We start from the raw sequence: 23624 nt of genomic DNA on the forward strand, positions 1-23624 counted from the left end.
CACCTCTGAATAGTGGATAAGCACCCTCATTTGCAGGATGGACTACATCATGGCTTTTGATTGAGTGAGCAGTTCTTTACCTGATAGGTCCTTGTATCCCAGCCACCTCTGGCTTGATTAATCAATAATGCCAGGCCTGCTTTTTATTGTGTTCTTGCATCAGCAATAAACTGTTACAAATCTGAGGACTCTTGTACCTAAACCTTCAGACAGACATTGGACAGATTTAGCATGCATATTTTCCCAGGAAAGCATTTGAAAAGATCAGAAGAATGGGAACCATTATAAAGAAGAAGAAGGAAAAAAAACTATGGTTACATAGAATCAGAAGATTTAGTTAAAGCCACCAAAGTAGGGAGATTATGAGGAAAGTTCCAGCCTTACCTTGACAGGCCAGGCAGCCATCTTTGGCTTTTCGCTGCTCTGAGAAGTATATAAAGTATCTCTCAGACTCTATGCCCTGTGAAAGCCACCACCGCCATTTGTAGCTTTCAAGGGGAAATTGATTTCTCAGTGTCTATAAGAGGCTGCCTGCAGTTTTCAAAGATGCACAAGATGAAAATCCTGGCAGAAACGGTAAGGATTCAAAATGGAGGGAAAACTTTAATGAGCAAACCTGCAGAAAAGCCATGCCTTCTACTCATCCCCAAATGCAAATTAAAACAAGGCACTTTTTAAATTGACAGGAAAGTGTAAAAATGTTAATACCTAGTGTTAGCACTTACGCAAAATAATGGTGAACTGGGCCTCCTCCATGCTGTTGATGGGAATGGAAATTGATCGTTGTAAATTGAGGGCAATTTGGTATTGTGTAGGAAAACCTATACAAGTGAGCATTCATATCTTTTGAGCCAGTAATTCAACTTCCAGAAATTTGAATTTTCTATACTGAAGAAAAGACTTGTAAGGGGAGAACGAGTTATCTGTACAGTGTTCAGTTTGGCCTATATTATAGCACCCAATTAGAAGCAAACCAAATCATCAACAGTAGAAGGGTAATTAATTACATCGCAGTACACTCAACAGAATGATTTGCAGCCATTGAAATGCAACAATGATGGAGACTATGTAGCTGCACGAAAATGTTTATAATATGATGTTAAAGTAAAAGCAAGCCACAGAATTATAGACACATTGCATTTCTGACCAGAAAAAGCATGTTTCTGCACGTGGACCAAGCTGGAAGGGAAATAAGGTCATATCTGTAATTGGGGGTGAAATTATGGGTGTTTTCACTCTCTCTCTATATATTTTTTCTTGTTTCCTTTTAGGAAAACACATGCTCTCTAAATAGAAAAGCAAAACATCAAATTTCATTTTTGGTAAAAATGCCATGTGAATCGCTGAGTGATATTTATTTCCATTAGAAAACACTTCTTTTTCCTTTATTATTTACAAATTTTTTTTTCTTTTTGTCTAAGCACAGTTGTTTTTTTTACATGATGCGATAGTTTACTCCCCATAGGAGTATATTTTCAGTGGAACCTGGTGAAAGTCAATGGAGAATTCATAGCCATTCACTTTTAAGTCGGTATTTTGAAACTTTATTTTGAGATAATTGGATATTCACATGCAGTTATAAGAAATGATACAGAAAGTTCCTGTGTACCTCTCCCCCCGCCAGTCCATCTGCCTTACTCAGATGTCATCAGGTCTTTTTTTCTCCCAGATTTTACCAGTTCTACATGCGCTACTTTGTATGTCCTCTATATATGTAGAACTTTACATTTTCTAGTATATGTGTGTGTATAATTTTTTTTTTTGGAGAGAAATTTCAGTTGGGAATAAAATGGGCTAAAGCAACTAAGTCTTCTGGCCCATGTAAGCCATTGGAAGTCCACTATCAAGGCACTTCCACAGTGGCTGCAATTAGAGGGTAACTGTAAGAGGAACATGGTTTTTAGTAGCGTCATTTTATGTTGAAGAGATTTTTATTACTCTCTCCCTGACGGTATGCTGGCTGCAGAGAGAGCGCCCCATTTTTTTCATTCAAGCAATTATGGTTGCTCTGAGCCTTGGGAATCTGCAGTAGACATATACTTGTGAAAACAAGTGGGGCATCACAATGACTTGACATTTCAGTGATCCAGCTGTCAAAGACAGATTTATGACATCATAAGAAGCCTTTTTGCTTAATATGGCAACAACAGGAGGGACCCACATCAAGTGCGCGGGTCCTTTTGTTGGAAAATGTTCACTGGACAGAACTGGGGCAGTTAACTGGGGAGAGCAGAGCGATAGGGGGCGCCGGTGTTCCGGGGAGGCTGCTGAAAGTGCGGGCTCGCCATCGCCCCCTCGTAATCGAGAGCTAGTCGGGGCTGCCTGCACATCTTCAACTTCCCACTGCAACACTGAACCCTGTTACTTATTCCACCACGAGTACCTGTGAAATTGCATTAAAGCTCAGACAATGATTTTATGCAATGAATTGATTTTCAAGAGTCTAAATGCCCAGAATGGAATCTGCTCAGCTCGAAGAAAAAAAATGGCAACTACTCAACCTTTGATCTCCCCGGTGTGGGACAGTAACAATTAAAGAGAATGGAAAGACAAAATATACAAGCACCATAAATTAGGGGCGCTCAGACCTCTACCTGCTGTGAAATTTACCTCCCTCAAAAAACAAAAAAAACACTTCCTAGAGGAATATGTCCCACACCTGAGCCATTAGAAACACACAGCTTTTGTAACTGTGTGTTGGAGGCCTCTCTACACTCAGGTCAGACATAGCTGTGTTATTATTTACCTCATCTGTCAAAAACGCAACTGAAACTGACATATGTGTCCACGTCTCATTGAAAGCCAATAATATTGTTTAACTAGAGTGTTCTTAGAAACAGTATTTCGCCAGCATTTATACACACGCCAGACCCACAGTAGTTCCACAGCACTGTTCTGGAACATGGGCTCCGGATATAGCTGGCTTCTCCAGAGCTAGCTTCCATCCGTCACAGCAGTGCCATTGTGACACTCCTGTGGTCGTCATTTTGTGTATGTTTTCAGGAAAGCACACTTTTGCCCACATGCCCTTCTCAGTCCTCCCACCCAGAGCAAACGTGGGGCTAGCGCATTTAGGTGATGAGAACACCAATGACTTTGGGACTTTCTGAAGGGTCAGACGGATTCCACTTGAGCTTGTCCTTTCTCTTCAAAGGTATGCAATGAGGCTGAAGAACTTTGCAAGCCCCCTGGCTTCGGATGGGGAGAAAAAGCTGGCCGTACTATGGTAAGCCTTCTGGAGGCCACCAGGAAACAGCTGAAATGTTGCAGAAGGATTTGAAAAGTCCACTTAAGCTGCTTACCCCCAGATCATTATTCTTGTCTTCCATTAAACTCTGGAAGGCTAACTGGTGGATTTCTTCAGTCGTTGACTAAACATTTACTCTCCGAATTTATACCCTTATCAAGATGGGATCTTAATGCTTACCCCTTCTTTTTTTAAAAAACGACACATATTTATTATCTTACAGTTCCGAAGGTCAAAAGTCTGAAATGTGTTTCACGACCCTATAATCAGAGTGTCAGCAAGGCTGCATTCCTTCCAGAGGCTCTAGGGGAGAATCAACTTCCTGGCCTTTTCCAGCTTCTAGAGGCCACCTGCACCCCTTGGCTCATGGCCCCTTCGTCCATCCTCAAAGTCAGCAGTGTAGCTTCTTTTTTTTTTTTTAAATTTATTTTACTATTTAATTATTTTTATGGCTGTATTGGGTCTTCATTTCTGTGCGAGGGCTTTCTCTAGTTGTGGCAAGCGGGGGCCACTCTTCATCGCGGCGCGCGGGCCTCTCACTGTCGCGGCCTCTCTTGTTGCGGAGCACAGGCTCCAGACGCGCAGGCTCAGTAATTGTGGCTCACGGGCCTAGTTGCTCCGCGGCATGTGGGATCCTCCCAGACCAGGGCTCGAACCCATGTCCCCCGCACTGGCAGGCAGATTCCCAACCACTGCGCCACCAGGGAAGCCAGCAGTGTAGCTTCTTAAAATAGCTCCCCGACTTTGACATTCGACCTCCTTCTTCCATCTTTTGTGAACTCTTTTTTTCTTTTTTTAAAATTTTATTGAAGTGTAGTTGATTTACGATGTTGTGTTAATTTCTGCTGTGCAGCACAGTGACTCAGTTATACATCTATATATATTCTTTTTCATGTTCGTTTCCATTATGCTTTATCACAGGATGTTGAGTACAGTTCCCTGTGCTATGCTTACTCCTTCTTTTTACAATTTTTTTCTTTTTTCACTTATATTCCTCAATAACCGTAGGAGCGTAACTGCAAAATAGGAATCAGTTTTTAGTTTTATAGGTTTGATTACGCATCGGCATTAACATGGTCCTTTCCTCATCACCACAGCTACCGATGCTTATCACTTCTCTACCTGCGGATGTTCAAACTGAAGAAGGACCACGCCATGAAGTACTCCAGATCACTGATGGAATATTTTAAGGTAATCCTTATTTGGTATAATTTATAGGCCCCGGGCAATTAAATCACTAATGAGACATGGCAGGCATGTTATTAAATGTCAAGGTTGCTGCTGCCAAAGGCTTAACCTTCCTCATCCTGGCTCCTCCCACCTCTCCTTTGGGGCTCAGCAGAGAGCTTTGGTTTGATTTGATTCCAGAGAGAGAAGGTACAATAGTTCAATCCCCTGATGATTCTCTGGACTGAACAAATGGCCCCGGGCAGCTTCCCAGCTGCAGTCAGGGGGGCGATGCCTTCTGCCCACCCTGCACGGTGGACCAGCCAGAGGACGCGGCTGGAGCTGTGGCCATGGGTATGGCCGGTCTCATGTTACATGAGATGCCAGCCTAGAAATTTCTCGGCAGTGAGAGAAGTCACTGCAGCCACCCTGGGTTCTGCGGGGACAGCCACAGCCCCTGTGACCATGGGGAGTCTTGGAGGACAGTGGTTGCACTTGAATACGACTGATTGCTTTGGCTGCCAAAATAAACAAACAGTAAATAAACAAATGCATCGTCTAGGGAGCTGAAGTTTTTAATCTACAAGCAAAACAAGGTATTTCAACCACGAGATGCAATGCCGAAATGTGGGAATGAGCCTGAATGAAAACTGCAAGCCTGGAGCTAGGCCTGGCCACTGTGCCAGGTATCGCTGGCTTAAGGGTCCGTGGAGCTTCTGTGGCTTCTACCCCCATAACACTGGTCACGTTTTAGAGTTGAGGGGGCTCAAGGCTCCTGTTGGGCAGGTCTTGAAAGGAAAAGGACAATTCTATTTATTTATTTAGTAGTAGTATTTTTTTTGCCAAATTCATCAGACCACTTGGCTCAGTTGCACCAAGGCAGTTGTTTGAAATGAATCAAATCCTGACCTTACTTCAAACATCAGAACCCGGTGAGAGAGGGTGCACAGGTGTGCTAGGACACCAACTCGGGGAAAGGAGCAGGTTCCCCAGCTATCGTGTGGTGTGGCCATAATAAAGCCAGTGCCTGTGGAGGTGAACATGGTCAGATGCAGCAGCTGCCCACGACCGTATGTCTACAGTGTCAACCTGGGCTCCGGAAAGGCGTCTTGATGCTGTAGGTCTGGGGCAGGTCCTAAGAATGGGCATTTCTAGCAAGTTCCCAGGCGATGCTGATGCTGATCCTGTGGTCGCGCCTCGAGCCCCAGCCCCGCGTCTGTCCTCTGCGGCCTGTCCCGTGTAGCTGTCAGGGCGTTGCAAGATACCAAACAGACGTTAAGTAACTCACTCCTCTGGCAGTGCGTTGAGCTTCTTTGAGGTTCAAAACTGGAGGCTCCCACCTGGTGAGGCCATTGTAACGAGCGGACCGCTGTCCGCGTGGGGCGGTGCTGAGTGTCAGGTTTTCCTGTGCTCCACAAGTGTACCGCCACTAAAACAGAGGAGGCCCATTCTTTTTTTTAAAATTTATTTGATCGAAGTATAGTTGATTTACAATGTTGTGTTAATTTCTGCCGTACAGCAAAGCGATTCAGTTATACATATATACATTCTTTTTCATATTCTTTTCCATTGTGGTTTATCACAGGATGTTGAATAGAGTTCCCTGTGCTCTACAGTAGGACCTTGTTGTTTATCCCTTCTATATATACTAGTTTGCATCTGCTAACCCCAAACTCCCAACCCATCCCTCCCCCACACCCCCTCCCCCTTGGCAACCACAAGTCTCTTCTCTATGTCTGTGAGTCCGTTTCTGTTTCATAGATAAGTTCATTTGTGTCATATTTTAGATTCCACATATAAGTGACATCCTATGGTATTTGTCTTTCTCCTTCTGACTGACTTCACTTAGTATGATCATCTCTAGGTCCATCCATGTTGCTGCAAATGGCATGATTTCATTCTTTTTTATGGCTGAGTAATATTCCATTGTACATATATACCACATCTTCTTTATCTGCTCATCTGTTTATGGACACAGGTTGCTTCCATATCTTCGATATTGTAAATAGTGTTGTGATGAACATTGGGATGCATGTATCTTTTCGAAGTATGGTTTTCTCCGAATATACGCCCAGGAGTTGGATTGCTGGATCATATGATAGTTCTATTTTTAGTTTTTTGAGGAACCTCCATACTGTCTTCCATAGTGGCTGCACCAATTTACATTCCCACCAACAGTGTAGGGGGGTTCCCTTTTCGAGGAGGCCCATTCTTTAAACCAGCCCATCAGAGGGAAAAGATTGTTTAGTGCTCCACTGCAATGCAGCCCTGGGCCAGTTGCACCGCTAAACAAGGAAAACCATCAGCCATGAGGATATGCATGTGATGATAGCAAATCAAGGTGATTCACACACACACACACAAATGCTGCTTGGTCCTGGCGAGTTCCTGGGATTTCAGAAATGACATCCTACCTTGCATCCCAGGGAAAAAGTTTGTAACTGGAGCTAAAGGTGAAAAGCTTGTCTGTACTCTGAAGAGCTTGTTTTGCAGAATAAATTTCAGATGAGGATAATTAAACCACTTCTTGGAGAACTGAGTCTGATTTCACTGGGCCTTTTAGTATATAAGATCTTTCATCAAGTGACTTTCATGGTCCTGATTGGAGCCCACTAATTATCCCAACCAGCTATTTTCATCGAGTGCGCATCGTGGTGTGCTGACGTGCACATACATTCCAGCTCTGGTAAGGAAACAGGAGGCATCCCGAAATGCTGCAATCAATATTAATGTACTCGAAATCACAGTTCCATCTGTTTCTGAATTAATAAAACACAAGATAGATGTCCTCATTTCCCTCTCTCTTTCTCTCTTTTAGCAAAATGCTTCAAAAGTCGCTCAGATACCATCTCCATGGGTAGGCAATGGAAAGTAAGTATCTTCTGAAAATTACTTTTTCATGAAAATCAGCGATTGAATAGACCCCAGATATTTGGTATTGACAACCCCAGGTGGAAAGGTCAGTTCTGAATCTACAGTCATTTTGGTGCACGCAGAATTCTAGTCAGGTTTCAGCTAATAGCAGGACAGAAAAGTTTAACATGATGTGATTCCAAATTTCTTTCACTATTTGATCTTTAAGCCAAACGACGGCCATAAAAATATCAGTTAATGAGATGGCAAGCACCATGCCATTTCGGGGAGGCAGGGTAAAGTTACCTCCACTGCAGTGATTTTTCAATGATTCACTCAGTAATGAAAGACCAATGAAATATTCATTGATATATGGTAAGTGCTTTAATAAGACCAAAGGCATAATAGTGCTGAAAATGTGAAGGCACTTCGTCAGCCAATTATCTGAGCCTTCATGATGATTTTTATATTAATACTAAAATACCCTGACCTAAAAGTAAAAGCAGCTACTCTACTGCTGGTCTGAGGCTCAGTGAATGCACCCACTCTGCGGCCGTCCTTAGAGCCCTGTCTGCTCGGGGCAGCTCAGCCCTCCAGCAGTAGGGCAGGAGCTGGGAAACCAGCTGACGTGGGCCAGAAGCTGCCCTTAGCTCCCAGGGTAAACTAAGAGAGCCCCTTCCTCTCTCTACAATGAAAGGGCCGGACCCAGTGACATCGGAGGCTCATCTGAAGACAGGTTCCTTTTCAGAGGGCGATTTGGAATCCTAGTTCTGTCTCAGCCCTGAACTGGCTACATGCCCACACTTAACTGCTTGAGCATCCGTTTCTCCTGTGATTCCAATACCTCCCTCACCACCCCAAGCCCACTTCCCACCAGTGGATGTTTACCTTCACAGAGAGCTGGGGTTTTTTCCCCATTTTTCATCATTTCAAAATTCTTATGTCTCTGATCAAAACACTTTCTTGAGCAGTGAAATAGTCTCCTTTGCCACTTTATAGTTTAAAGCACACTCCCGAAGCAGTGGGATTGTGAACTCTAAGATCAGAAAAACATTCAGAGTGAGGGAACAGATCCATTAAAAACTACGTGTTAACTCAATTACTGTATTGAAAGGAAGTACCGTTCAAACTGTTGAATTAGGTCTCACTCTTATACTGACGGACAAAAGTGAAAGAACGCTTCTCTCTGGAAGCTCAGAAAATAAAAATAACTATTGAAAGGCCCAGAGAAAGCTATTTTCTCTGAGCACGGAGTAAAGCAAGGGCAAATTCAGGTAAGCAGCCATTAAAGAATCATTGGAAAAAAATTTTTTTTAATTCTGCAACGAAAGAACTCAAACACATTCTAAGCTTGTGAAGTCACATTAAAAGCCTCCCGAAATGATTTTTAAAGCAGCTTCTGTCTGAAGAAAGCACATTCCCTTTGGTAGTCCAGAGAGCTTTTGAATGAGGCAACTCAAAACGGTCACCCAGGGGTTACAGCCCATTCATTCAGCAAATACTTTGGGTACATTTCCCTACAAGAGACCTGGGACGCAGTGGAATTCCAAGGGCTCCCTGCGCTCGAGAAGCCCGCAGTCCAGTGGAGGGAGGTGACAGGTATGAACAAAGTTATGCAGATACCCAAGAAAAAGAGAGCGTGGGCCTCCGTGGGTGGTCAGGGAGGGCTTCTTTGTCTGCCAGCAACACTATAGCCTGCTTCCCCCAGCGAATGATGACAGCTGGCCCCGCACCAGACCTCTCACGATGCCTTCCAGAAGCAAGCTTCTCTGACCCTGACCGTGAAGAAGCAGTTGGAAGAAGGAGAAGAAAAATCCGCTTGATATAGAGCAGGGGTCGGCAAACCTTTTCTGCAAAGGGCCAGATAGTACATATTTGGGGCTTTGCCGGCCCAGAGGCAAAACCGAGGGTGTCATGTAAAGAGAATATAAGAGAAAACAAGTTTCCACAAAAATCTTACTGATGAAATTCAGAATATAATAGCAGTTAAGTACAAGTTTTATAATACAAGTCTGTTCAGGAGAGGAATGGAATTTTGAAAAAAATAACATTTTGCGTCCCTGGCGTTCAAAGGTGGCATTCTCGCTCATCCAATTGATTGCAAGTGTCCATCTTTTCACACCATTTATAGCTCACAGGCCATACAGAAAGAGGTGGTGCGCCAACTTTTTTGACCTCCACAGAGAGTCATGGAAACCATGTCATGGAGAGTCTAAAATGGCGGGGCAGCAGTCTCAGATGTCACCCAGAGAGAATAAAAAGAAAGAAGGCTGGGAAGGCTATGGAAGGAGGAAAGAACGAGCCCATCTGAGGCCTTTAGAAGAACTCTTTCAGTAGACAGGTGGCCGTGGGTACCATACTGAAAGAGTTGGAAGAGAAGAGATATCTCCACATGTTTGGGACATTGGCCAATAAAAAGATTGTGAGGAGTTTGGTGGTCACTGGAGGGGACATGCCCATCAAGCAAAACTTCTCCCCAAGATTAGGGAGGGCTGTGCCTGTGTGAACATGGCATGATCTTGGGGGGAGTGGTAGAAACAAGCCAATGCGGACTCAAGGGTGAGGGTCAAGATGGACGCCCAAGTCAGGTGAATCCTTTAGTAGAGGGAGTGTAGGACTTTGAGGTAACTTGATGGAATGGAAGGAGAGTGGACTTTGGAGGAAAACAGACCTGCTTTCAAATCCTGGCCCTTTGACCGATTTGCTGTGTGACCCTCAAAAAGGAGCTGAACTTCTCTGAGCCCTTTTGCCATCTGTGAAACAGTGGTGGCAGAAACTCACCCACAGAGTTGTCACGAGGCTTAGAGATAATATCGGTGAAGCCCAGAGCACTGTGCTTGGTGCACAGCAACTTTAACAAATAGTGGCTACTGCCACTGCCATGTTTTGTTGTCATTGTTACCTTTTTGAGTTGGAAAACATAAGTGATGTCGCCCCTAGAACTCCCACAGCTCTTGGTCTATACTTCACTTTTGGCACTTAGCCTAGATTGCCAGAATTTAATGGATTTTCCTCCTCATTAGACTATTTGCTCATTTCAATAAGGGGCCGTTCATTCTTTTATTCACCAGATATTTATTGCATGCCTACTGTGTATGAGACACTCTGCCAGGCACTTTACAAACGTATACCCTCTCCATGTGCTGCTGTACGTTATTCTTCTTCCCTCCCCAGAGCACCTCATATGTAGTGGATACTACGTAATAACAGAGGGATGGCTGGAAGGTAATCCATTCATTTATCTAACTGGTATTAAGTACATAGTATGTGCACCAGGCACTGTTCTAGATGCTGGGAACGACGCTGGATGAAATAGACGAGGATCCCTGCCCTCCTCAAGGTCACATTCTTTTGGAAGAGAAAGGCAGTACAAAAAGAGTGCATATGCTAGATGATAAATGTCATAGAGGAAGTCGAAACAAGGAGGGGGGATAGAAAGGGCTGCTTGGCATGGGGGAGGAAGATCCTGAATAGGGACATTAGGGAAGGATGATGGGAGAGCGAGCCATGCAGGTCCCTGGGGGGAAGTGCATTTCACACGCAGGGACTGCCACCACCTCCAGTGGGGACATGACTAGTGATTACCAGGAACAGCAGGGGGTGAGTGGGGTTGGGAGGCAAGGGAGCATGGTGGAGGCCCAGGGTGCTCATGCTGTGAGTGGTCGGAAGCCTGTGCTGGTGTGTACACGCTCATGGCCACGTGCCACGGACGTGTGAAGAAAAGTACCAGATCTGAAGCAGATCCACAGAGAGAGAGCTGAACGACGAAGCCCAAGCTGTGGGGAGAGCCAAGTTGGAGTTGGAGGCACACCAAGATGAGCGCGGCAACAGCCCTCTTTTAGCCAAAGGCACAGTGTCTTAGGCAGGTTTTGATTTGTGGATTTCACGCATCTGATGCCGTGTGCAGGGTATGCAGCCGTGCTCTGCGCAAGGTCAGCTCACAGAGCCTCGTGTCAGGTCAGTCGTGACCAAAACCGAACGCATGCCCTTGCTCTCCTCGCCTCTACCGCTGATTATTTAAAAGAAAGCGCCAAGTGGAAGGGAAAGAAAGCCCCTCAAGAGCTCTTCAACGTTATAAACTGCAAAGGCCCTTTCAGGATGTAGGAGATAAACAGAGGTGATTTGTTTCCCCTTATGACTTCTGGACATGATTGGAAATCACTGAATCCAGCCTTTTCTTGCGGTCCAGGGAAGGTCCAGCGAGGGAAGGGGGCTCGGGAGCACACGGTAATTGTACGTAAGGCAGGGCCAGGCTAGAGTCCCGGTCCTTGGGATTCCAGAACTTTCCCAGCACCACACAGTCCCCCTCTCAACATTGGTGACACTGACACCTTTGCAATCTTCTCTAGAGATTACAAATGAGGACGTTTTCCTTTCTGGCCGTAAATTGACATTTACCGGTTAATGACCACCACTGGGGGGAAAAAGACTAGAAAATAGCATTTGCAACCTGCCATGACAAAAAAATCCAGCATTCACTGCTTTTTCGCTAACACTTCTGTGCCCAGGTCCCTGAGTTTAACCATTCCCCTGACCGCACCCCGCCTTGAAAGTAAACCTTTCCATCAAGAAGTATCAAACATCTCAGAAATTATAAACAGAGCAGGAAAACCTTCACACCCTCTTACATCGCACAAGTGCAGAGCACTTGCGCGGAGGATCCACTTTCCCCCTCATACCAGAACGTACCAGAAGATATACCCTGTTTGCGGAAATGGACCAATGCCCTCCCGTGGCTGTAGGCACAGCCTGCGGGAGTCTCATGCGAGTGCGTCAGTTGAGTTGCTCCCAGGCCGAGTCAGCCCCGCTTTGGCATTTCGGTGCGTGGTGACTGCCGTTCCCCCAAATCCTCTGTGTATGCAGCCTGTCAGGGTGCGTATCTGTTCTAGGAGCAGGGATTGGCTCTGAGGAATACAGCCTCCCTGGAAAGGTAGTTGCCAGCAGGTGGCTGGTAAAGGGGAGGGGCAGTGAGAGAAGGCTCCTGATGATGGGCAGAGTGTGTTGGGAGGAAGGAGGGGTCCCAGACACAGCTCTCCCCCATTTCTCTTACTCGCCCAAATGTTCAGTCATAATAAAGCGGTGCATTTGCCTGGGCAGTCGTTCGAAGGCTGGCTGAACGAGGACAGGGAGGCTGGGGGTGTGTATAGGTCTTGCTCGTGGGCGCAGGCAGCCACCCAGCCTTTGGGACTGTCCCTGACCCTCCATGCGATGTGCAGCCAGCCGGCAACTTCCTCTTGCTGATATTAAAGAATTAAACAAAAATCTACCTCCGAACATTGGTCCTGCCCAAAGTAGGAACTCCCAAAACTTCTCTTTATAACCCAGTGTGCAGGTGAAGTGTCAGCAATTAACAGCCATCCTGTAGCACGTCTTAAAGAATCCTGAAGAGATATTCATAATCTTACTTTTTCCAGCTTCCTTAGTACTGCTCCTTGGGGGGCTTTTCAGGATTGCACTTTGCTTATTGTGGCGACTGTATTTGGAGCAAACTGTCACCATGGTTTCCACAAACCACTTTGATAAGAGACCAGTATTGCACATCAAGTCTTTTCTAAGTGCCAATATCTATTCTGGCAGCAGGTAGAGAAATCATCATAGCTCTGAGCTGATGCTTTCTCTGGAACATCAGAAGACTTGTTAGATGTATTCAAAGTAAGAGCTACATTTGTGGGTAGAATTAATGCCAGAGAAAGATTCACCCAGCTCTCTCTGTGGTATTTTAAAACAAAGTAGCGATGTGCATGGAGTCATCAATGTTTGCCAAAGGCAGTCAGACTTCAGTGTTTAATGTTAGAAAAGGAGAAGGATGGCTCATTCTACAGCCTGGCACTGTGGCCCTGTGTGGGTTGGTCTGATGAGGCAGGAACAGGGTGATAATAAGTTTTCTCTACACTGGGGCCTCTGGAGAAAGCTACTGTGCTGGCAAAAGCCATAGGATGTCCTCTGAGAGGAGTCGGTGGGATGCAAGAGCAAGCTTCATATATGTTCACCATGCTAAAACTCACTGTGGCAAATCACGTCCTCGTGAGGTCCCAGTGTGATGAGGGAGGCCTAGAACGCCGCTGTCACTCTTCCCGAGCAGCCTAACAAAGCCTGTCTCTTCCCATCCCCCAGAAACACTCCGTCCCCAGTGTCTCTCAACAACGTGTCTCCCATCAACGCAATGGGGAACTGTAACAACGGCCCGGTCACCATCCCCCAGCGCATTCACCACATGGCCGCCAGCCACGTCAACATCACTAGCAACGTGTTACGGGGCTACGAACACTGGGACATGGCCGACAAACTGACAAGAGAGAACAAAGGTATGCTGGTCTGCTCGACCCATTGCTCACGGGCCATTGCAGAGTCAACTTGCTTTCAGTGGCTTGAGTTTTCCATAGTGGCCTCCTCTTTCTGTCTGATTTCCAGGGCTACATGAGGGAAGAGGGGGTTAGCTCAGGGCTGACGTGGTGACCAGTTTTTGCTGAGAGAGTGAAAAAGGCCTAGCATTGAGTTCTCTTTTAAAGTTTAAAGTGATTTGAGCTATGATGTGTTGGCAAATGTCTGTTTCACATTTTCACTCAGTGGTAAGGATCAATACAGAGAAACAGAGCAAAGGAGAAAAGAATGATTTGCAGATTAATTGGGATTAAGACACTTGGCTTTTTTTTGGGGGGAGGGAGGTGAGGTTGAACCAAGGCCTTTTACCTTCGTTATAATCGTCAGCTCCAGTGAGTACGTGACAACGTGGCTTGCAATCAGCTAGTGTTTTTCACCCACTGACACCTGGGCTGAAGGATCAGGGCCCTGTTCATGGGAACACATGAGGTTGGCTACAGAACAGATGTGAGGAGGACCCTGCTTCAGGGTGAGTCAGTGGTCCTCAGCCACTCACGCTGCCATCTGTGCCCCTAGCTGTCACACAGGTTCACCCCAAAGCCTCCTATCCTCATGAAGATGGGAAGTCCAAAGAAACCATACTTTTGCCCTGGCCGTTCAGTTGACTTCGGTGATTCTGGCCCAGCAGTCAGCGACAGACCCACTCTAGTCTAAGTGAGGACAGATGTGGGTCTTTCCGAATCAGACTGCAAAGAGGTGACCTGTGGTTTAGAGCAGTAGAAACATCTGACTAGGTACAGGCAAGAATTAGCATCTCGCGTGGGCCGGTGGCTCCTGCTGGGACATGATATGGTACAAGTTGCACGGAGTGGGCTTGGGTCCCAGACAGTGACAGGACTTTCTTGGAATCAGGCTGGGGCTGCAGACTACCTAGATGCAGAGGGACGTTCCCGTGGGTTACCGGCCCCTCCTCCTGGCTGCATCTCTGTTGCGGCATCGCTAAGCGGGCGGGGAGACTGTCCCACAGAACTAGGAAGGGTGCAGGTTTTGAAGCCTAATCATTTAAGCTTGAATCCTGTCAGGCACTGGCTGGGTGACCTCAGGCAAGTTACTGAAATCTGTGAGCTACTCCCTAGCTTCCAGGATGATGATGAAACTACCCAGAAGCATGGTAGACATGGGTGGAATAAAATAAGATGTGTAAATCACCTAGCATAAAATATCAGGTGCAAGGTAGAAATCCTACAAATATTTCTTTCTCTTTCCTTACTCTATATGATGATATAGCTATATAATTGAAAGATTCTGTGGCTATCAAAGCATATTCCATAATTTGGGACTCCGACCCCTTGACCCAGCTCTAAACTTTTACTGACTCCTAGGGCTATTTGCATGTGTTGGTTCTGTGTGTTCATGCAGTAATTTCTATACGCCAGGCGCTGTACTATTTGTTTTATCATTTGTTGTGTCATTTAGCCCCATTTCCTAGCTGTAGAAACTGAGGCTCAGTGAGATGCAGAAATTCACCCATGATATCACAGCTTATCATATTGGAAGCAGAAATTGAATTGAGAAATGTCTGGTTTCAGAGTGTGAACTTTTATCCTATAGGATGCACTGCCCATCTAGAGGGCAAGATTAACAACGGGTCCTTGGAAGCCTTCAGTGAGCACCTGTCCTCAGTTATCTGAGTAATGGGCAGTTCTTAACTTGTCCACTTCCCTAGGCTTCTGGAAATCCAAAAACAACTAACCCAGACAACCAGGCCAATCCAAGGGTTCTAGAGTTGCCTATGAAGGCATAAGCATCTTAAGTCTTGCCTAGCTTGTCGGCCTCCACTCTTCTCTATCTTATTTTGTATTGGTAACTGCAGAACTGTTCAATATTTATGGATTTCCTTCATAATTGCATCCATTTTCAAAATCTGTTAAAGTAATTGCTTCTAAATTAACCACAGAACTTTCCAGGAGCAATGTAGCGGCTGGGCTGATGTTTGACTGAGATGGTGTGCATCTTGGCCTTAGCACAGTGTGTCAAGGAGTTGTTCAATTCCCTGACTAATATTGAATCAAAGTGACTCTGTCACTCTACCAGCAGAAAGATGCTGCATCCCGCTGGTGTGGTCCTAGGGCTGTACCAGGGGCCGGGGAGAGGACCTAGTTTGGAATCTTCTGTTTGCGACCCTGAGTTTCACACACTTTGTCATTTCTGAACTGCTTAAAGTGGGGGATTCTTCCCACATCTGTCTTGTCTACATAGACATTGGGAAACCGAGGCGCTTCCCTTTTGATTGGTACTCTGCCTCCCATTGGAGACCACCATGTACTTGCACCTTTTTCCACCCAATCATGCAATGGAGATGGCGGAGGTTGGCTGTCCCAGTGGAAGGTCTCCACTCCTGCCCCATGTCTGCCCACCTGTACAGCTGCAGATGGCTCATTGCAGAAGATTCTGGTGCTCAAGTGGGCCAATAGGGCTGATTCTGCCCTCTGGCCTTTGTTCTAGAAGCCCGGTTCCTTACCTTCCCAGCTGCTGACTTGAAGCACTTATTAAAATGGTGACCTGGGTACCCAGTTAAGAATGCCACCTGCAGACTTTGTACAGAATATCCAGGGCAGAATATCCAGGGGACATCCTGCTCACATTCACTCGACAACAGCTGGGTCCTTTAACATCTCCCTTAATATTGTGTTACGGAAGAAAGTATTTTCAATGCCGAAAGTAATTTACTCCTTTATCAGCAGAAATTACTTTTATTGCATAGTACAGGTTAAAAAGTATCACATAATCAAATGAAGCTGATACGTGGAGAAGGAGCCCATATGTTATACATAACGTGAAGAATCAATGCATTGTTTAGTGAAATACCATCTGCTGGGCAATCAAGCACACGTAAGCCGTGCATGGAAATTGCTTTCCAAGAAGGCAGGAGAGCATCCCAACCCCTTGAAGGTTGTCTCCAGCGCCTCCTCCCTCCCCCCAGCGAGATTCCTCACCCCCAGCCAGCACAGGAGTGATTTCCTCGTGGCTGAGGGAAGAGGACGCCCAAGAGATACCTCCTCACCGAGGTCAAGGCAGTGCCAGACGGACGTGCAAAGGGGAAGCCTAGCTGGTTTCTAGACATCATAGAGTTTTTCCCACATACCTCCCACCCCGCCCCAAAGCAGACAGTCGAAGACTCGGGTCCCACTGCTTAGTAGTAGGGCCTCAGTGCCGTTCCTTCCCCGAGTCAGCTGGAGGGGAATCGGCCAGGCAGTCTTACCATCCGTGTGCCGGGGGGCAGGGGGAAGTGCTACGCGACAGATCCTTACAGGTCATTTTCCTTCCGTAAAGGAATAAGACTTACCAAATCAGATGCCTCCTAGACATTTATCTGGCCTTAGAGGCCGATGGCGCTAATGGCTGTCTAGGCTCACCAGCTGTATCTACGTCAAGCCAAGAAACATCGATACTCAGTTCATTTAGACAAAAGGGGAAGAGAATATTTTCAATTCCATAACATATAGAATGAAAAACAGCTTGGTATCATATAGACCATGGCTCCCTACCATTTTGTGTATAAAGACCCCTTTCTAACTATAAATTTATAATATATAAAAATACAAATTCCATATTTTATATAAAATATATTTAGATACATTTTATTTTAGATACGTAATTTTATGTGTATGTTTTCAATATATAAATATATGTTTCTAGAAACATATATAAATATATAGACAAATATATTTTATAGGTAATATATGCATATTATGATGTGTGTGTGTGTGTGTCTCACAAACCTCCACAGGATTGTAATGTACTTTCAGAATCTGTCGTCTGAGAAAACTTACTATGAATTAACAGATTTGAATGAATTTGTGTTTCCTTAACCGCAGTAACACAGACTTGATTTATGCTGTGGAGTGTGGGGCGCTAACAAAAGATTAAAATAATAGAGCTTGATATCCACATGGAGTTTGGGTCACCTAGTAGGTCCTCTGGACATTTGTGTCGAATGAATGAATGAATGAACAACGGATAACCTGTCCAACGCCCGCGTGGTTGTGGTCCTGCTATCGTTCAAAGGCCTGACCGAGGTCTGCTCTGATTTTCAGAATTCTTTGGCGATCTGGACACGTTGATGGGGCCCCTGACCCAGCACAGCAGCATGACCAATCTCGTCCGCTACGTTCGCCAGGGACTGTGCTGGCTGCGCATCGACGCCCATTTGTTGTAGTGGGCGCGCCCCCACCTCCAGCACTAGTGGAACTCCACTCACTGGGGAAAGTTCTCTTTGATTATGTTTGTTTTTATGCTTCTTTTGATATCTGTGAAAAACAGAAGTCATTGTAAGTGGACACTACACCTTGAGCAGTGTATCTTTTATCACTTAGTCATTTTTCAGTATTTTATATGCATTTCACAGATCCCACCATCCTTTTGTGCTTGATGGAATGACACAGTCCCTACAGTATTGTTTTAAGTCCACACTACCCACAACAAAGAATGGAAAGCAATTGTGAGAACAGGTTCCTGAGAAGTGAAACGGAATGTCATATATAGACATACATATATGTATATATATATATATGTGTGTGTGTGTGTGTCTATATATGAACGCAGACACAGAGGACCTGCAAAGATTCAAATTTTCAGCAATAGCCATTCCCCAAACTGCGCTCTTCTGTCCAGACAAGAACATATTTCAGAATCCTTTGTTAAACTTTTGTGGTTCCCACAGACTCGGTTTTCAGATGAGAATTTTCATTGTCGAAACCCACTGGTTAGATGTTGTAGCAACATCAGAAAGTCAAAATTAAGAAGATAAATGAGCACGGCAATGCCACTCTGAAATGCAGCCAGAGGACTTTTTAGTTAGTACCCCTTTCCTGATTCCCTATTTGAAAAACTTCAAGGATGAGAAGGAGTGGCAACATTGATGTCGACAACTTTAAGGCATCAGCTGGCATAAATATTTTTGAATTCCATGATTTGAAGCGTAAATCCTCACCCGGCATTCTCTTTGTGTAAAGCTCTCCTTTGGAGGGCAGTTCAGTCAGCGCACGCCCTAGTAGCCAAAACGCTACACTCCAGTTTTAGAGCTGAGAGACGGGAGGGGTCTGGAAACCATCCAGGGAATGCACACCTCTGCCTCTTTTGCAGTTGGTCGGCGGGGTCCACAGCTGGCAGGACTTTTTTTCATTGTGTTTTGCTCAAATCTCTGGAAACAAAAGTCAAGTTATCACTACCTAGAAGTAATCATATACAGTTTGCTTCCTAGTGGCTTTAAAATCTGGACTTCCCCAATTATTATCCCCATTTTCTATTTTACAGGGTTTCTTTTTTCACTTCTTTCTGTTTTCTTCTACCTTTCTTTTCCTTTTTCTTTTCTTTCTTTTTTTTGGGGGGGGGCTCATTAGCTTTTGACGGAAATACAATCACTGATTTTATTCAAGTCTATATTAGCTTGAATCATTTCCATGAAAATCCCGAAGAAAACTTCAAACTCTCTAAGTAGTAGCTAATCTTTTAACAAAAAAATGAGTCTCGGGGTAATGCTTCACCCTAGGGTGGTTTTGAAAGAGCCCTGAACATTGGGAACAGTTCCCTTGATTTGGAGATATTTCTGCATCAGTTGCGACTATCCCCACCCCTTTATGATCCTCTGCGTTCATTTTATGTCCCTAAACATCACAATGTAAATATCATCTTTGGTGTTCCAGCTCACTAGAAGAATTCCCCACACGTAGTAAAAACTATCCATACGTTAGTTCCTTGCAATTACCTGCCGGTATCTAATTCCACATAGCCCTTCATCTGCTGAGTTATTGGATTCTCTTCACTGAGTTATGACCAGATAAATAATAGATATACACACACATGAAAGATGCAAACTTGTATGATTTTGAAAGCAAGTCACGCAAGTCTGTGATAAGAACGGCAAGGGATCACTCCACACTCTCATTGTCAAGGTTAGCTGTATCCCCAGTTGCAAAAGAGCCAGACTTGAGCTCCGCTCTGGTCATCTTTGAGTTGAAGGCCCTTTGTTGTATCATAAGGGCTGTGGAAGTTGTCCTCCAATGGCTGAGGCCACGTTGTGAAAAGTTGACAGCTGGGAGCGTCCCAGCAGCTGAACCAGCACTTTCCATGCTCCCAGTGCGGTTGAGCTGGACGTTGGCAGTCGCAGCATCAACCCTCACACACGCAGACACACACACAGACCAATGAAACCCGAGAGAATCTTTTCTGAGCCTCTTAAATGAGGAAAATGATCCTATGAACCACTCCGAACACCCAAGGTGGGTGTCACCTATACAAATGAAGCTGATGGCTCTGCAGTGACTCAAGGTCTCTGTTTGTTTTCCATGGCTTATCAGGTAGAGTGCCTGACTATGACTGTATGATGAAGCCCACTGGCTTGCCTTGCAAGTTCAACCTAGACCACGATCCTAGACCATCATGGATTTAGGAGTAGATTCTTCTTGAAATTCAACCTCCGGAAAGTAGACATTAGAATGCTAGGGGCAGTTTCCCAGGGAAACTAGCATATTGCCTCATGAATGAAAGACTCGTAGCTCTAGTTTCAGTGAGTCAGAGCATCCTGCTTGCTGCCTGATGTGTCACCTCTGGTGGCTAAATGTAAAGTGTGTGCCAACTCAGCAGCACAGTGATCAAATCTGACAGGCGAGCTCAGGATCACCACCTGATTATTTAGCAGACCCATTTGTAAAGCAGCTTAGAAACCAATTAAACATGGAGGATGAATTGCCTTCCTCTCCCTGGAGGTGAGACGTCTTTCGGTTTCCTGATTAAGGATTGTTGCTGTTTTCTAGGCACTCTATTCATCACACTGTAAATGGTGATGTGTGTCGTAGGTGTGCAGCTATTTGAGGGATTGAGGGATTTTGTCAAGTAAATCTCTTCGGTGTACCAGTTTGTGGGAGGGATACAAGACACGTGGATGGCGGTGAGAGATCCTGCCTCGAGACTTTGATGGAGGCTTGGTGAGACGCATCTCACAGTAAGCACATGGAGTTAGGGTAATGGGCAGAGAAACGGGCAGCTCCACCTGAGCGAGCAAGTACACAGAAGGATCTCAGCCCTGCAAACGGGACCCCCGTAGGGCCACCACTATGCCTTCACTTGTCACCCAAGCTCCAACCACAGAGAGTTTGACAAGTTTGTGTTATGATGTTGGCTTGGCTTTGTATTTTAATTAACCTTGGGTTTTTTAGTGGTTTTGTCATATTACTGTCTGAGTTTGGTAGGTAGGATTAATTTGAAAAGAGTATACTAGTGTGGTCCTCAGGGTAGAATTTAGCCGTGAGCATGTTGTTAGCCAGCCTGTAGACTGTTAATGACTTAATAATGTCATTGGGAAAATACTAGTAGTTTTCTATTTGGATGACAGAATTGGAAAAGCAGATTAGCTGCTGCTAACTTTTCAAAGACTTGAGATTGGGATGCCTTTTTTCCATGTAATGACATCAAACGATTCAAATCTCCAATCAATAACCAAGTTGCTTGATTCAAAGCCGTTGGCTAAAATGTGTTTTGTTGAGTTTCCAAATGGTGGGTTTTCCTTTGGACATCACCTTGCTAGATGCATTGGATTGGGTCTTCAGTGGGAAGATACTTGTCCTCTCGGTATCTTTCCCAAAGCTATCTAATTTGGATTGTGTTTTATTCAAATTCGCATCCCGGAGGTTGAAGTTGGAAAATGAAGTTGGAAAGCATTTCTGAAGGCAGAATTGATTTAGCTGTGAGGGAGGAGCCCTCACGTACTTCTCAACAGACATGATAAAATTTCACCTGCGTGAGTGGCAGGTGGGAGACAGCAAACTGGACCACTGGGTAGGACTACTCAGTAAGGCAATGAACTGCTTGCTTAGAGAGGCGTCACTCTCCCCATGGAGAAAATGTGTGGCGAGACACTAGAGCTACACAACATTGAATGGATGGGTCGATTCCGTGCCCCCAAATTCAGTTCTGTGGGGAACAAATATGGCGCCCGTTGTCGCTTGCTCTATTATGCGACTGGCGGACTAAATTCTTCTTGGTTGTCGTTGTCGTTGTCGTTGTCGTTGTTCTCATTCCCACTTGCACAGCCTTATTCTCATAATGGAACTCTGATTCATTTGCTCTTCAGTGTTTGCAAACTCCAGCGACAGAACTGGCATCTGTGTATTGATGAGCATTGACCCTGGCAGGAGGCTAATCGGATAGGCTGATCTCAGACATTAATCCCACCATCTGATATTTTCGGGGAAAGAAAAAGTATGAATTCCCTTTCCGTTCTCCTCCTCACAAGTCTAGAAGCCCCCCTTTCCCAAGAGCATCACGTTTCCCTCTGTAATCCATCAGCTCAAAGCAAATTGCATTGTGGGGAGGGCCGAGGCAGGTGGGGACGAGGGTAGCGGGTAGGGAAGCCCTTCCAGGCCAGGCTGCAGCTCTCGCCCCTTTCTGCTTCTGACCTGAGATGGTAATAACTCCTTCATCAGGCTCACAGTGGGTTTAGGGGACACGGATCTGCTGTTCCGATCCATGATCAATCATCGTTCTTCTAAGAGATTGGAGCTTTGCTGTTTCATTAACTGTGCAGTGTAGACTAATGGTGTTTAATAAAAATCATTCAAAATTTCAAACTCTTTTGCCAGTGACCTCAATTTTGTTGGCTCTTTGATTCATACCAGACTCTGCGGAGGGCAGGGGGAGACCCAGGAAGCCTGCTGCCAGGCCCCTGGCAGGATGCTGCGGGGAGCACCCCCAGGGCCCGCCAGCACTTGCTGGTGAGCTGCCACGTGCAGACCAGCTGGGAACCCTCCTGAAGGAAGAATGCCCCCATGGATGCTTGCAGCTGCGGCTAGCCTGTGCCTACCGAGGGAATCATTATTCTCCAGCCTCTGCAGCACGAAGCCAGCTGCCAGATCAGGACCTTAATCGGAATTGCAGGCACTTTACCTGTTTGGTTCTGGCCTGCATCGCTCTCGTAGCTACCGAACAGGGGAAACATCTCAGAGCCTAGAGCCCAGCAGGGCGCGGAAGGCTAGCCAAATGCACCCCAGAAGCACATGCCCTTCTGTGGTTCTGCGGTACTTGTGACATCAGTGGAAGAGGAGCCCCTGGGCAGGAAGCAGCCTTGGGGAAGCCCCCAAAGAGACTGAGTTGGTGCCATGTTGCCCAGATACAGAGCTAGCTTCTCCTTTGATCTGCCCGGCATGCTACCGCTGGTCTATTGCTAAAACGTTTAACAAGCTCTCTGAGAACAGAAAGCACTTGATTTGTAGCATTTGCCAATCTCCATGGTGTAACTGCTCCCACCATGGCTAATTTCCAGCTACTAGGATGTCACTGAACACAGAGTTGGGAAGAGATGTACGCAAAGTTGGGAGTACACAGTACTGATTGCAGCCAGTCAAAGAGGGCTCGGATTTCACATTTATGTTCTGTGGACACACACACACACACACACACACACACACACACTTTAATGACAAACTATTACATCATTTTCAAATATGAGTCAATCCTCTGGGAAATGTAGATAGTTTATGATGAGGCCCTGGAGGTGTGGGTTTTAAGCTGGAAGGGATGAAGACCTCTTGAGCCCAAAGCACAGATGCATCAGCGGGGGTGAGTGGGTCATCTCCATATCTCCAAGGTAAAATGGAAGTGAGATAAGTGTTTAAAAAACCCTCGTGGTTGGTTAAAAATAAGGATAGGTGAGTATTGTTTTTTATTATTAAAACATCCAAGTAGCACTTCAAACTTGTAAATGTAACTTGGATAACTGATTTACTATATTCCTACTAATGACAGCCTTCGTCTAGTTAGGAAACATTAGGGCCTCTATGGAGAACAGCACAATCCAAAATGCAGTGTGTTGTTTTCTCATAATATGGAAACAGTCATTCTCCCACCTCCCCGTTGTTGTTCAGAAGGTTTTCACTTTTGCTATTAGGGATGGAAGTTATTTAACATGTGTTTTTACTTGAAAGTACCTACTTACTGTCCTTGTTCTGAATTCAAACCAGAATGTCTCCTGGATCAATTC

At 45.4% G+C, this 23624-nt stretch overlaps 1 protein-coding gene across 2 annotated transcripts in view; it reads left to right on the top strand.

Annotated features, from left to right (window-relative positions):
• AFF2 (AF4/FMR2 family member 2) overlaps positions 1-22178 on the top strand; it is a 487741-nt gene extending 465563 nt beyond the window's left edge. For both annotated transcript variants that reach the window (XM_036840574.1, XM_036840575.1), the window contains 5 exons: positions 3155-3226; positions 4345-4438; positions 7233-7285; positions 13382-13572; positions 17686-22178. In XM_036840574.1, the coding sequence (XP_036696469.1) occupies positions 3155-3226; positions 4345-4438; positions 7233-7285; positions 13382-13572; positions 17686-17807 (532 nt within the window). In that variant the 3' untranslated portion in view covers positions 17808-22178. The remainder of the gene's footprint in view (positions 1-3154; positions 3227-4344; positions 4439-7232; positions 7286-13381; positions 13573-17685) is intronic.
• The last annotated feature ends 1446 nt before the right edge of the window (positions 22179-23624 follow it).

Source organism: Balaenoptera musculus, chromosome X (assembly GCF_009873245.2).
Source record: "Balaenoptera musculus isolate JJ_BM4_2016_0621 chromosome X, mBalMus1.pri.v3, whole genome shotgun sequence".
Classification (NCBI taxonomy): domain Eukaryota; kingdom Metazoa; phylum Chordata; class Mammalia; order Artiodactyla; family Balaenopteridae; genus Balaenoptera; species Balaenoptera musculus.